We start from the raw sequence: 12,696 nt of genomic DNA, 5'->3' as shown, positions 1-12,696 counted from the left end.
GGCTGCCGGCTGCCCCAGAGGGGCAGGGCGGGCAGGGCGACATGCCCATGGGGCTGGGCGTCCCTCGGCCCGTGTCCCCAAGCTTGGGGGGCGCAAAGACCGCCGAGCCGTGCGGGTGCGGAGGCTGCCAGGCCCGCGGGGGGCTGGGCGCTGCCGTGTCTGCGGGGATGGGTCAGGTGGCAGACTCGGACTCGCCGGCCCCGCGGTGACACTGAGGGGGTCGGCGGGGTCTTTCTCCGCTGCCGGCGGTGGGACAGGCCCGGCCCGGCGCAGGCTGCCCGCCAGGAAGATCACGGGTCCGTTTCCAACACCGCTCTGAGGCGACGCGGATCGCGGCTGTTGTTTTTTTTCCCCCTCTAAGTACGCGTGTCTGATCCCAGCCCAAATGTTCCCGTTCCCGCGGGTGATGGCCGGCACGTACCGCGGGAAGGGCTGTTTCCCCCCGCCCGCCTTCGTTCCATCGGCGGCGGTTTGCTGCCCGAACCTGGGCGCTCGGCCGGGGAGGGGAGCGCGGCCCCGTCTCTGCCGGCCGGCGGACGTGACCGGGAGTGAACGCGCGTCCTCGCAGACACTCGGGTCATTGTAGGGAACCAGAGCGGGGCCGGGGAGGGGGGGGCAGAAATCGAGGCCCTTTTCCTGAAAACACGCAGCGGAGCCAAACCCGCGCCGGGCTCACCGCTGCCCGCCCGCCCGGGGCGTCGGGAGAGGGGCGGGGGAGAAACCCCTGGTGGAGCCGCAGCCGGTCACCGCAGAGCACCTCGCGTGTGGGAAAGGCCAGATCTGCGCTCTTCAGGGGCAACTTTTTAATTGCGCGTTAATTTATAACGGCGGTGGGCCCCCTGTTGCCTTCTTCCCCGCACCGGCGGGCACCGGCGCTGCGCCGAGGCGGGCAGGGAGGGATGGCGGGCAGCCCGCGGTGCTCCCGCCATCGGCAGACGCGGTTCCCCGTCCCCACACACGTGGTGGCTCTGGCAGCGCCACACCGGCTGGGAACAAAGGGAAGAGCTGCAGGGCTGGGACAAGCGGGGGCTCTCGGCGGGGCAGCACCGGCCGTGTCAGCAGGAAATTTCATCCCGGAGATTAAGGGCTGAGCCGCCAGCTCACTGGGAGCTGGAGCGAGAGCCGGGGCTGAGGGCAAACGGCACCCACCAGCATTGCAGCAAAGTCCCCAGGCCCGGGGCCTGGCCAGGGCAATGGCAGACCATCCTCTGAGCCGAGGGGTCCGGCCCTTCGTTTAAAGACAAGAGAAGATGGCACTTCCAGAGCCAGTGCCCAATGCGTCCTTCATCCCCACTGGCGGCCCTCCAGCCCCTTGCTGGACACTTTAATGCAGCGCCCAGCGAGGTCCAAGCAACGTGCAGGGCTTGACTGGGCAGGCACCGCTCTGAAACACACTCCTCCCCTGTGCGCGTACAGTCAGGGGAAGACGGGTTTTATTTATTTATTTTTAAATAAAACTTGAAATGTAATGCACTGCCTGGAAGACGAGAAGAGGGATTCGGTGGAACGCAGCAGCCGACAGCTTGCGTGCCCCGCAGAGCAGCGCGGCAGAAGCAGCAGTGCTGGCCAGGGAGGTGTCGGGGTAGTACCCAGCCACGTTACTCTGCACAAAACCCACGTTACTCTGCACAAAACACCTATTTTTAAACAAAGCAAGTATTTTCCACAGCCGTGCCTCACTTTTTGTGTTGTCTTACCCCAGACCCCGGAGGGCACAGCGACCAGTGAGCTCCATGGCCAATTTCGCTCCAGTCTGGGCGCGACCCTGATGCTGGGGACAACATAAAATACGTGACTTTTTCCCTACAGCTGCTGGGTGAAAACAAAAAAACCCACATAGCACGCACACAGAATGACAACAGTGGCTGTCATTGTGCGGGCTGTCACGCAGAAGAGGGGCTGTCCCCCCGTCTTCCCTCCCCACTGGCAACAGGAGAGCAGAGCCACGGATGACTGGTGAGCGCTCCAGCAAAACACATGGGGAAATCCTTTCGGCAGGGAATCACCACCAGCCATCAGGGAGCTCGTGTTGGGTTTTGCTTCCAAATCTTGCACCACACCTCGCAGGAAGAGTACCAGATTGCAAAACACCCGTCAGAGATGTGACAGCGGATGCCAAGGAAGTTTTCATGAGGGATGCAGAGCTTGTGCTTGTTGCTAGACAGCGTGCAGTATCAGTTCAGCAGGGATGTGGTGTCTGGACGCTGCTTGGTCAGCGGCCACATTCGCACCTGAAGTGTTTTTTCCTGAACATCAGCAGTATGGATGAAGCGGGGGTCCCATCAAACATGCCCACTCCTCCACGTAGCTTCAGGCAGGTGGGAGCCAGCCTGCCTGACTCTCTGTCTCCAAACAAGGCTCTTCACCTCTGCAGGACAGTGCTACGCCCATCCATAAAGCATTACCTTTAGTGCCTAGCAAATCGTTGTTGAGACACCCTAAAATTTTCAGCATTTCAACCGTTTGCTTGGCTGCTGGCTTGCGGGTTGATGGGCGAGAGCGAGCTCTCCCAATATGAAGGCGTGCGGCTGGAATGTCCATAAGGCCTTCAACTGCCCTTCCTTTTTTGGGAGGGAAAGAAGTTACTGGAAGAGGACTCCCCCGGGGGTCTGGGCGCTTACCCCTCGAGGCTGCCGCCTCGGGTCCCTCCATGCTGAGGGACTCCCTGCAGCACCCTTAGGTGTGAAGAATGGTCTCCACTGCTGGGCACTGCCAGGGCACACGGGTTTTCCACACGCCCGACACGGCGGGGAACAACGGGGGAAAAATATATATAGTAAAAAAAATAACAGAACAAGGTAAAACTGACCACAACAAGGTGAAAGGCGGCGGCTGAGAGGGAGCGCCGCTGGCGGCACCCCGCCGTTCCCGCCCGCGGCGCGCGCGGTGGCGGTTGGGCGGTGCGCGGGCGGCCAACGGCCCCCCCCCGCGCGCGCCGCCTACGTGCGCCCCGACACTGCCCTGATGGCACGGCCCCGGCGGACCGTACCATGGGCCGGGCTGCGGCGGGGGCGGGAAGGGGACGGAGGGGAAGGGGGGACAGGAGGGGGGCGGGGGGCAACGGGGCCCCGCGGGGGAATGGGCTCCCCGCGGGCGGCGGCGGGGTGGGGGGGTGCCGCTAGCGGCCGCCGGCGTGAGGCGAAGCGGCGAGGGCGGGGAAGGGAGGGGGTCGGCGGGGCGGGGTGAGCGGGAGGCGGGCGGCGGTTCAACAGGTACAAATGGTTCCTCCCCGCAGCAGCGACGTGCAGAACCGAACGCGCCGCGCCCGCCGCTGTCACGGGCGGGGGGGGGGACACACGCCTCCCGCCCGGCCCCGCCCCGCCGCTGCTGCCGGCGGGCGGTGACGGAGCCGCCATTGGGCGCCGCAGCGCGGGGGCGGGGTTGGCGGGCGGGCGGGCGGCGTCGCTATTGGCTGGCGCGGCGCGGTGGGCGGGGCGGGGGGCCGCGGCGCGCGGCGTGGGCCGGGCCGGGGCAGAGCGAGAAGTTGGCGGCGGCGGCGGCGGGGGGGAGCGCGGAGCAGCGGGAGCGCAGGTGAGCGGCGGCCGTGACGGGAGGAGACCCCCCACCACCACCATCACCCCGGGAACGGTGCGGCGCCGCGGCCCCGGGGCGGCAGCAGGGAGCCTGTCCCGGGGGTGGGTGCACGGAGCTGCAGCCCTCTGTGCCGGGGCGCGGCGCCGAGCCCGGGTGCGGCGCGACCCCCCCCTCGCCCCATCCTTCACGCTGGCCGGTGTCTCCTGTGCTGCAGGTGGGCCCCGCCGCCCCCCGTCACCCTCCAGGAGCAGGTGAGCCACTGACTAACGCACATTGTGCTCTCGGCGACTCCACTGTGCGTGTGACAGCGGCTAACCTGCTCCTCGGACATCGCTGTGCGGCCGCCTCGCCTTGCTTCGCCTCCACGGACCTGCGCCTCGATGCCATGACGCCTGCGACCACTCCCCGACACCCAGGTGAGGGGCTCCGGCGTGCACAGGAGTCACCCCCCCTGCCCCACCATCCAGCGCCACTGTCCTGCCTCCAGTGGCTTCCCATCCTCGGCCCCAGCGGCCCCATGACCCGCAGTCGGTAGCACCCTGCAATTAGCCGCGCTCGTTGTGTCCGGCGCGAGTGGAGTTGAGGGGAGTGGGTGCGAAGAGTCGGTAGTAAAGTCGCAGAGGAGGGATGGAGTGCCCCCCACTCTCCCGTCCCCTGCTCTTCTCCAAAGGAAGTGCATGCTAGCGGACTCTGTACCAAGTTAGAGAGACGCTTCATCCCAGCCGGTGACGTCTTGATACCCAGTCAGTGACTAACTGAACTGCTATTGCCAAGGGTGTGTTAATAGAAGAAACCATGCCTGGTATTGCCCCGGATGAGTCACCTTTAAAGAGAGACTCTCTAGTCTGTTAAAGAAAAAGCAGAAACATGCCTTGATTTCCCTTTTTGTTGCCGTTTTGTTCCCCATCCCACCCCTCACCTTTGCTTGCCACTTTCCCCTTCTTGTGCCAGGGCTCTATCGGCCCCCCAGCCCTGTCTGGGCGCTGGCAGAGCTGCTTTGCACGGTCGTGCTGTGATGTCACGCAGGGGACTCTGACTTCATGGCCCCAAGGAGCAGGAAGGCGAGCCGGGCAGGGACTCCTCCAGCCACCCAGGGTGGCTGTCACTAGAAACAGAGGAAGTGACGAAGCAGATCGCTTCTCCTACAATGTCCTCTCTTGCAATTTTTGGGCCGGTGAAGAAGCTGGGTAGTTGAAAAGTGTCTTTTTTTGAAGCGCAGTGCAGCTTTATCAGCAGCTTAAGCTCATAATAACCAGCTAGGGTTCACCACAGCCTGCTGAGATTCCCTGAGAGGGCTCAGGTATGCTCCCTCTTGCTTGCGTTCCTCATGTGTAGCCTTGGACCGTTGTAAAAGCTTGATCTGAAGGAATTGGCAGTTCTCTGGTCAGTAAGTAGTTAATTGCATGGAAGGCACAGCAACATTCTCTGCACAGATGAAGTTTCTCACGGAGAAATTTTGCCTGTCCCCATCTCTCCTGCCTGCACTTATTTGCTGTTTGTCCCTGTGGATCCCGGAGGAGCATCTGCTCTTCCACAAGAAAAATCAGCTGCCTCTGTGCCCCGTGCAGACTGGGTGAGTCCAGGGTGCTCAAACACGCTGGAAAGAGAGGAAAACCGCCTGAATTTACCAAAGTTGCTTTCACGCTTTTTCAGAAACCAAATGGGCATTTTTTTGATGGGGTGGTGGGAGAACAAGTTCACAGCTTTCTCAGACCCAGAAAGCTTTCCTCCTCCCCAGCTGCACCTACAGCATCTTCCCACTGCTGGTCCCGAGTGGGCAAGAGCACGGCGGAGCTACTCGGAGAGCAGGGAGAGGGGGGAACCTGGTGCAAAATATGCTTGTGTGTGAGTGTGTCTGCAAGCTGAAACTGAAGCTCCGCAGTCGCCTACCACCCCATTTCATAGGTGACCATGCATGTAACAAACCTGTATCTGAAAATGAAGGCACTCTGTTTCTCTTTGAAGAAATAGCCCTGCGTTTGGGACTGTGCTGCCTGATGACTAACCCCTGGAGATGCCACTGGCAGAAGCAGCTCCGCAGGTCGCCTGGCAAGACTTGTCCCAGTTACCATGAGCAGCACTGCGGTGTGAACGCTTCCGACTTCCTGCTACCTACGGAACCATCCTGTTCAGCTCCAGTAAGCAAAGGCAAGGGGTTGAAGTGAAGTTTGTTTGTTTTTGCTTTTTTTGTGTCTTTCTCCAGTAAGTGTGTGTGTGGGGAGCATACAGCTCAATTTATGTTTTTAACATTCTTGTGGCATGACTCAAAACTAACCTCCTGTACTGTCACCTGAAATCTTCAATAAATAGTGCAAAACCAGTGTTTGGGTGCTTATTACTGCAATCCAGAGCGTTAGACCAGCTGAAGAGGAAGGCTGTGCCTGCATGCCCCATGCCTCCCATCTCTTATTTTGCCTCTGTAGCCAGTGAAAGTGGCCTGAAAAGGAAAGTGGAAGGGTGCGACCTGGTTGTCCCTCAAGCAGAAACCCCAGCATCGCTGCCTTCACCCCTGTCCTAGCCCAAGAGCCCCAGACCACTCCTGAGCAATGAGAAAATACACCAGGGCTAAGATGCCCCTTAATTTCATGTTTTTCAGTAGCTAAATACTGATGCTTAGCTTGGTAACAAGAGCAGTTGGGTGCTGAAAGCTCTTGCTCAGAACTGATGCTCTAAGACTTTTGGGGTGAGGCAGGGGTGTGCCTTACAGGAGGGGAAGATGCTGAATGTCGGGCCCGTTAAGCTGAAGGGACTCTTTGTGTTCCTCAAAGATTTGTTCTCTTGTTTCAGCGCTTCGCAGAGGGAAGCCAGCAGGCCCAGTGCTTCAAGCACAGCGCTAGGAAGTGCCTGTCGTGTTCTGTCTATAACACGTGCCAGTGGCAGGTCCTACGTGGTGAGCCTTGCTGAAGGAGCAAGCTGGCCTGTGAGGAATAGGAGGAGTACATAAATTGTTTAAGAGGAAGTCAGTTAGCTAAATGCAAGCAGGGACTTATATAATACATCCTAAAAAAAAAAAAAAGATTTCTGCTGGCAAGAGGTTCCGTTGGGAGAGAAACTTGCTCATCCATAAACGAGAAAATTTCCCAGCCTCCTCTAGTGCTTTATGATTTATTTTTTTTTTTCAGGGCAAGGTAGAATGCACTCGGTCCTTACCCTGAGACAGAGAAAGGAAAATCATCATAGGGAGAGCAGACAACGCTCCCTGCATGGACATGCATGCCAGGTCAAATAGTTCCTCTTCTCCATCTGCAGTGAACTACCCTTGCAGGAGCTGTGTGCCCAGGAGCAAGCGGCGGAGCATCTGTACACCACTTGGGGAGCAAAACCAACAGGCATTTTCTCCTCCAGTCATTCACACCTTTTCTTATGTAACTGGTGGTGAAGCGTGTGCTTTAAAAGCTGCTTGCCAAAATTCAGGGGCTGGGAGGCAGCAGAAATGCTTCTAGCACTCTAGATAAAATTTAGAGGGGGGGGGAAACAAATCCCAAACACTGAGGAACTCGTACAAATCCACGACTGCGAATTGGGGATGTTTCAAGTGTCTGCAGCTGTGCTGCCCTTGAGAAACTGTACTGGCCTGGGGCAGTGCTGGCGCCCTGACCACCATCTGCAGAGGATGCCTGGCCTAACGAGCCGACACAGTCCAGGGTAGATGGATGAGGAGCTGGGAGCCATTTTTCTTATGCAATATTAAAGCGAAAAATTTAAAAAAATCAGGCAGTGCAGAGAGGAGAGCCCCAGGGAGGCTGGAGGTAGCTGAATTACTGTCCTGAATGGTGCCTTGTGCTGCAAGAGCCTGGAGTTAGGCTCCAGATTTATTTTACTAAAAAAAAAAAAATAAAAAGGATGCTGCTGGGACTGTTTGCCAGTGAAAAACAGATATATCCTCTGCTTCATGATTTTTTGGGTGGTGCTGGAGCTGGCAGTGAGAAGCATCCAAGGAGGGAGAAGCCCTGAAGCCTGTTCCCGCCCACCACAGTGCCCGAGGGATAGGGGGACACAACTCCCCCCCCCCCCGACACCAGGCACAGCATCCTTGAGCCACCCGGTATGCTTGGATGCCTGCCTTGCCTGTGAGCCAGTTGTTCCCTTTCCAGTACGCGCCGTACGCTGGGCTTTTGGTTTGTTTTTTAAGAGAAAAAACCCAATAATTTATTTGCTTTGTTTTAATCTCGTAACAATGAGTAATTCCTTCCTACTGCTCTGTAGTGGCCTAGAAAAGGCCAGCATCATCTCCACTGTAGCAAGAAGGCTTCTCCCAGGGCATAAAATTTTAATTAGGAACAATCACGCAGCCTTGAAATGGGAATTGTGAGCAGAAAAAAAGTCAAACCATCAATAAAATATTCAATGGCAGAAATGTATTATTGACACAGCCTTTAGAGCAGATAAAAGCGGAAAGGCGGGGGATCCAGAGCGGGTATCGAGCCTTGCTCAGTTAAATAACGCGTGGGGACCGGCGTGCTCGCCCTGCCATCGCACACTCCCCGTGCCAGGAGGAATATAGGTCACCCACGGGTGGGGAATTTCCTAAGGTAATAAATGAGTTTGATTAACGCTGTTCCCCCTGCCGTGGTGTGCGCCACGGCATATAGGATGTAAAATGAAAAAAAAAAAAAAAAAATGCAAAATGCCACAGCCATGAGCTGAAAAAGCAGAATTAGGCCCCAGCCACAGTGCTCTCCTTAACCCCTGAGTCTCAGACCTCAGTAGAGGACACGGCCAAGTCACACTGTCCCCCATCCCACGCAGCAGTTCCAAATCCTACATCCCAGCCAAGGGGAAGCAATTGAAGAGCCAAAATCTGCCACGATCAAGGTTTTTTAAACCCTTATTTCTTTCCCCCCTCAAGAAAGACTGGTGCTGGTTTGGCGTGTCAGATCATGGCTGAGCAAGAGATAACTCACAAAAATAATAATCAAATAACAGATAAGCAGAAGCGCAGGGCAAAAATCCCATGCGAAAATCAGAGATTCAAATTAATTTTCTGCCCTGTTTTTCCCAGTGGAAGGTGCTGTAAGCAATGACTTTCTTCTCTTTATTCCCATTTATTTTGTAGAAGGCAATGCTACAAATGTAGCCCCAAAACCAAAACATCCAGTTTTTAAGCCGCAGAGGTCAATTTTTCAGGGCACGCAAAGGACTTCATGTAACATCCCAAAATCTGGCCATGTCCAAGGCAAGCGGGTTTTCTCAACCTGCTTTTTGGGTGTTTTCCCCTCCAGCAGCACTGAAATGCTCTTCACAACCTCCATCACCCTCCACTTTTTTCTTAGTGAGGTGGAGTCTCATTTTAAAGGCAAGAGAGTCCAAAAAACGAGTGCGAGAAGCCCAGAAAGCAAGCAGAGGAGAAACTCCTTGATGCGGCTGCGTGGAGCGAATGTATTTTTAACTCATTTTCCCTGAGATCCGTGATTTAAGGAGGGGACCACTCCTGCGCCCCCGCAAAAAAAAAAAGACAGCTCTCCAGCTGTGGCTTTGTAGCCAGCGATGCAGCTGCAACGAAGCAAACGAATCCTTCAGTACCACTTGACCAACCTGCTGAGCAGCGGTGGCACCTCGAAAATCAGCTTTGAGAGGGGCGCGTCCCCGGGGAGCAGAGCCCAGCAGGGCCTCGGGGAAGATGCTGATGGCGAGCAAGAGCCGACGTTTTCGCTTGCAGTTATCTGGGTGCAGACGGGGGGGGCTTGCAGGCGAATGGGAGGTTTCACCCCTTACCTGCTCCCATCTGCAGCCCAGCACCATCCCCTTCGCCTTCTGTCCTCAAGTGCTCCAAGCTGCTGCTCTGCATTATTAAAATGCTGCCATGTTTCATCCCAGAGACCATGGGATGCTGCCATGTTTCATCCACCCTCTCACCGGAGAAAAGCTTCGTCTGCTGGTTGTAAAGCACTTTGTGACTTAAAAAACAGGGAAAAAAAAATTTAAAAAGAAATAGAGGAGCATATGCATAAGATGCGTTCTGTCATAAAATACTTCCAGCTTTAATTTGGCAAATGGAAAGAGACGTCTTAGAAATGAAAGAAGCAGCCGCGGGGTACGCAAACCACTCGGATGTGCCCGTCGGGCACCGGACCAGAAACCCGTGGGGATGGCTTGCCTGGGCCACAACAGCACACTCACGCTCGCTTTGCTCAAATACTTTCCCAAAGATTTATTGAAAATTGGAACCGCGGCACACAGTATTACATTTGTACGGGGAAAGCAGGGTTTTACAGCAAACACTGTGCCCGAGTCACTTTTTTTTTTTTTTTTTTTTTTTTTTGCATACAACGCATTGAAAACAGGCTCAGGGACTTCTTGGACAAACCCATCCCCTCCCCAAACTGCTTTGGTTTTGCAATTAAAATACAAGGTGACCCACTGGGACAGATGAACAAAAACCGAGTAACTACTGGCCATCAAGTTAAAAATAAAAAAAAAAAAAATATTCAGTGAAGTGTCATCAAGAGCATTTCGGTCCTGCTGCCCACCCACACCGCCACCAGGGAAGGGCTCATGCTGTGACTTTTTATTTTAAAAACAAGTTGAAAAATTAAGTGGGTTTAAGAAAGACAAGTCCCTGCCGTGTGTTCCCCGCTCCCTTGAAGCCTGGGCCCTGGCACTGTGGAAAGGGGGTTTCTACTAGAGGTTTCTTATAATAATAAAAAAAGAGGGGGGCAGAAATTTGTCTTAGAGCTGCTCTTGTGCCTCCCCTGCAGCCGGCGAAGAGGCTCTTTGTCACGGCCCTGCTTGCTGCGGCAAGATGTTGTAAAACTCATTAACTTGCTCCATCCAGGCGAGTCTCCAGGCAGGTGTCCACCACAGCTTTGTCCCCTAGTCAAAACAGCAAGGACTTTTCCAAATGCTCGATGGGTCTTTTGAGGAGGCTATGCAGAACAGGAGCACCGCTGTTTTCTGATGAATATAGAAAGCACTTTAAAAAAATAGATGAAGGGGGTTGGCTTCCATCCGCAGGGGAAGAGGGCTGCTTTGTGTTGTTGGGTCTCTGGTTTTATTTTACAGTCTGTAAAAATACTCTCTGGCCATCCACATCCATTCACGATATAAAGCAGTAAAAAATATATATATATATTTATATATAGAATATGGTTTATTTGTACAGTTACACTTGCAAGGCAATCAATCCTCCGCTGGCCAGGCCCTTCTACCTCCAGATGCTCTGCCTGGTTGATACAACTGCAAAACAAAACAAAAACAACCTGAGCGACTGCATCACAGTGGGCGAGCACTCACGGAAAGAAGAGGGGAATGGAAAACAGGACGCACGCGAGCGCAAAGCCTGGACTGGGAGATGGACATGCAGCATATGGCGAGATGGACATTTTGGGCTGTGAGGGGGATGGCAGTCAGGTCGGATGGTGGTGTGGATGGGAATGGGATGCAAGCAGCATCACCACAGTGGGCAGGGACATCACAGCTTGCGTTTGCTGCACCCTGGAAAAAGGGTCATGGGAGGTGGAAATGGTTTTGGGCTGAACTGGTCCCCAAGATGGAGCAGAAGTGACTCCTGTAAAAGATGGGAGCCAAATCCTCCCCATCTTAACCCTAGCAAGGTCTTGGCCCTAGGGGATGGGGGGTGGTAGGAGTGGGGATAAGGAACATCCTCCGCAGCTCCCGGCAAGGCAGAGAGCCGGACTACCAGTGTGTGAGCCCCTGGCAGCGGAGTGGAGGCTGCCGGGGTGTAAGCTCTGCTCTTCCTAATGGCATCTATAAATAGCTCTGGCCTCCCGCTCCCAGCACTTGCTCGCTCTCTGCTGCCCGTTTTGGGCAGCAAAAGCCTCTCCCCCTGCTTCCCACGCATCCTCTCCAGCACAGCTCACACTCCCGCAGCCCTGCCGGGACATACGCACCCTCGGGGTTCAGGCGGGACACCAAGGGCTCTGGCAGGGTCCTGGGATGGCTGAGGAGCTGCTTGGTGCTGGAACGGGGAGGTGAGTCGGCGCCAGTGGTGGGAGGAAAACCTGTGGGATATGGAAAAACGCCTGGCTCAGGCAGGTCTCGTGCCTCCCAGGCTCGCCACGCACGGCCGCTGCAGTGCCATGGGGCAGCCATGTCACCCTCTCTGGGTGCTCTGGAGGAGAAACGACTGGGTCCCTGTTTTCCCCGGTCCCCTTCCACAAGAGCCCCCCACCGCCTCCTCTCATCCCTGCACGGATGCGGATGTGGCCCCAGGCACCATGCTCGCCCTTCCCTCGCCAAATACAGAGAGGTCATCGGCAGCCGGAGCCTGTCCCCAGCAGCCCACAGCCCCTGGGGGCTGATGCTGGCCCTCGGCCACCTGCTTTTTGCCGCCGTGGTGGCATGCAGCAATGCTGCAAAGGAAGGCTCCCTGCAGCCGCCCCAGCCCTAGAAGCAGCAACACTGTGATCCGATCCTTGAGCATGGCTACGAGCAGCCCCAAGGCTTCGCTGGGGAGGAGGGAGGAGCCCTGGGGCTGGCAAACCTTGGAGACCCCCCCGGGAGTGGTGAGCGACTGCTGTGCCAACACCGAAACCCCATCCCTGCTGTCTAACCTCAGCACCCAGGGCAGAACCGGCCAGTTTTGGGGCCGCCCCCCTTGGAGGGGGTGCTGATCCCCTTGGAGGGGGAGGCAGGTAGCGGGCAGGGGTCCCGCGGAGCAGCCCCCCGCGGCCGAGCCGGCGGCAGCGTGCTGACCTCCGTTTCTCCGGCAGGCTGGCAGCTCGCGCGGGCTCGGCTCCGGCTGGGCGTCCTCCTCGGACCTGGCCTGCAGGACGGTCACCGTGGCCCCCGTCTGCTGAATAAACTGCTGCAAATTACACTGCCTCAGCTCCTTATTTAATTCCTCCAGCTCCTGGGTCTGGGCCTGCAAAACACACACCGAGGCGAGGGGGACAGGGTGAGCCACATGTCCCCTCCATGCCCCAAACCAACTGGCACACCCCGCCGGGGCTGCTCCCCCAGCAGCTGTTCACCCTGCAGGAGCCAGCAGAGGGGACCTCAGGGATACCACGTCTCAGCCACCCCTCTCCGAGGGCCTGCGGGAAGCGGGGTACCCGGGCAGTGGGGACGAGAAAGGTATTTTGGGAACAGCCCTGATTTGCCGCGTCTCCACAAGAGGGTGCGAGCAGCCGTCAAACGGCAGCCGCCGCGGTGCTGGGAGACGCCGAACGCAAACAAGATGCTCAAGATGAGATGCTGGAA

At 56.7% G+C, this 12,696-nt stretch overlaps 2 protein-coding genes across 6 annotated transcripts in view; one reads left to right on the top strand and one right to left on the bottom strand.

Annotated features, from left to right (window-relative positions):
* Positions 1 to 1,852: 1,852 nt before the first annotated feature.
* LOC141743094 (uncharacterized) lies at positions 1,853 to 9,212 on the top strand. The gene is made up of 5 exons (XM_074586818.1): positions 1,853 to 1,956; positions 3,369 to 3,531; positions 3,749 to 3,950; positions 5,500 to 5,672; positions 6,657 to 9,212. Exons 1-5 carry the CDS (start codon positions 1,853 to 1,855, stop codon positions 6,687 to 6,689), a joined length of 675 nt encoding a protein of 224 aa, XP_074442919.1. The 3' UTR covers positions 6,690 to 9,212.
* A 157-nt stretch (positions 9,213 to 9,369) lies between these two features.
* Positions 9,370 to 12,696, bottom strand: part of RASSF7 (Ras association domain family member 7) — a 36,251-nt gene continuing 32,924 nt past the window's right edge. For 3 of the 5 annotated variants that reach the window (XM_074585579.1, XM_074585578.1, XM_074585580.1), the window contains exons 4-6: positions 12,190 to 12,358; positions 11,385 to 11,495; positions 9,370 to 10,710 (exon numbers count right to left, since the gene is read on the bottom strand). In XM_074585579.1, coding sequence (XP_074441680.1) covers positions 10,679 to 10,710; positions 11,385 to 11,495; positions 12,190 to 12,358 — 312 coding nt within the window. In that variant the 3' untranslated portion in view covers positions 9,370 to 10,678. The remainder of the gene's footprint in view (positions 10,711 to 11,384; positions 11,496 to 12,189; positions 12,359 to 12,696) is intronic. The other 2 variants (XM_074585581.1, XM_074585582.1) reach the window with 2 other exon arrangements.

Source organism: Larus michahellis, chromosome 4 (assembly GCF_964199755.1).
Source record: "Larus michahellis chromosome 4, bLarMic1.1, whole genome shotgun sequence".
Classification (NCBI taxonomy): Eukaryota; Metazoa; Chordata; class Aves; order Charadriiformes; family Laridae; genus Larus; species Larus michahellis.
Note: the sequence above shows the minus strand (reverse complement) of the source record. Positions and strands in the feature narration are given on the sequence as shown.

Bases quoted from the DNA above. Each gene is read 5' to 3' on its own strand.
- LOC141743094 (XM_074586818.1), top strand. From the start codon at position 1,853: ATGACAACAGTGGCTGTCATTGTGCGGGCTGTCACGCAGAAGAGGGGC. The intron at 3,532-3,748 runs GTGAGCGGCGGC...CCTGTGCTGCAG, and splicing joins GCGGAGCAGCGGGAGCGCAG to GTGGGCCCCGCCGCCCCCCG. The intron at 3,951-5,499 runs GTGAGGGGCTCC...TTCTCTTTGAAG, and splicing joins GACCACTCCCCGACACCCAG to AAATAGCCCTGCGTTTGGGA.